Here is a 1,330-nt window from a genome sequence, read left to right as displayed (position 1 = left end):
CCCCACAGGAAATTGGGGGATGGGCTGTTCCTGCAGCACTGAGGGGGATCCCAGGGTTATTCAGATTTTTTGGGGGGGGATCCCAGGGTTATCCCATATTTTTGGGGGTCTCAATCCCATTAAATCCCCTCCCCACAGGAAATTGGGGGATGGGCTGTTCCTGCAGTGCTGGGGGGGATCAGGAATTTTTTTGAGGGAGGATCCCAGGGTTATTCAGATTTTTTGGGGGGGGATCCCAGGGTTATCCCGGATGTTTTTGGGATTAAATCCCCCCGATCCCACAGGAAATTGGGGGACGGGCTGTTCCTGCAGCATTGAGAGGGATCACAGAGATATCCCAGATTTTTTGGGGGTCTCAATCCCATTAAATCCCCTCCCCACAGGAAATTGGGGGATGGGCTGTTCCTGCAGCACTGAGGGGGATCCCAGGATTATCGCGGATTTTTTGGGGCGGATCATAGGGTTATTCAGATTTTTTGGGGGGGATCCCAGGGTTATCCCAGAGTTTTTTGGGATTAAAACCCCCCCGATCCCACAGGAAATTGGGGGACGGGCTGTTCCTGCAGCACTGAGGGGGATCACAGAGATATCCCAGATTTTTTTGGGGTCTCAATCCCATTAAATCCCCTCCCCACAGGAAATTGGGGGATGGGCTGTTCCTGCAGCACTGAGGGGGATCCCAGGATTATCCCGGATTTTTTGGGGAGGATCATAGGGTTATTCAGATTTTTTGGGGGGGATCCCAGGGTTATCCCAGATTTTTTGGGGGTCTCAATTCCATTAAATCCTCTCTCCCCACAGGAAATTGGGGGATGGGCTATTCCTGCAGTGCTGGGGGGGACCCGGAATTTTTTTGAGGGAGGATCCCAGGGATATCCCAGATTTTTGGGGGGGGATCCCAGGGTTATCCCGGATTTTTTGGGGGTGTCAATCCCATTAAATCCCTTCTCCCCACAGGAAATTGGAGGACGGGCTGTTCCTGCAGTGCTGGGGGGGATCTGGATTTTTTGAGGGAGGATCTTAGGGGTATCCCAAACTTTTTTGGGGGGGATCCCCGGGTTATCCCAGATTTTTTTGGGATTAAATCCCCCCAATCCCACAGGAAATTGGGGGACGGGCTGTTCCTGCAGTGCTGCCGGGAAGTGGCGGCCGAGTACCCCGAGATCACGTTCCGGAACATGATCGTGGACAACACCACCATGCAGGTGCGGCCGTGTCCCCCTCCCCAATTCCCCCCCAGTGCTCCCAGTGCTCCCAGTAACCCCATTAACCCCTTCCTGCCCAGCTGGTGTCCCGGCCCCAGCAGTTTGACGTGATGGTGATGCCCAAT

At 54.1% G+C, this 1,330-nt stretch overlaps 1 protein-coding gene across 1 annotated transcript in view; it reads left to right on the top strand.

Annotated features, from left to right (window-relative positions):
* The window catches only part of IDH3G (isocitrate dehydrogenase (NAD(+)) 3 non-catalytic subunit gamma), a gene marked incomplete at its 3' end in the record, with an annotated part of 10,169 nt that extends 8,842 nt beyond the window's left edge, over positions 1–1,327 (top strand). Inside the window, exons 6-7 of the mRNA XM_057388750.1 lie at positions 1,017–1,205; positions 1,286–1,327. Coding sequence (XP_057244733.1) covers positions 1,017–1,205; positions 1,286–1,327 — 231 coding nt within the window. The remainder of the gene's footprint in view (positions 1–1,016; positions 1,206–1,285) is intronic.
* Between the last annotated feature and the right edge of the window lie 3 nt (positions 1,328–1,330).

The sequence above is a fragment of the Malurus melanocephalus genome, unplaced genomic scaffold, assembly GCF_030028575.1.
Source record: "Malurus melanocephalus ecotype Western Australia unplaced genomic scaffold, MMel_1.1 scaffold_2438, whole genome shotgun sequence".
NCBI classification, from domain to species: Eukaryota; Metazoa; Chordata; class Aves; order Passeriformes; family Maluridae; genus Malurus; species Malurus melanocephalus.
This window is presented reverse-complemented; position numbering and strand designations above follow the sequence as displayed.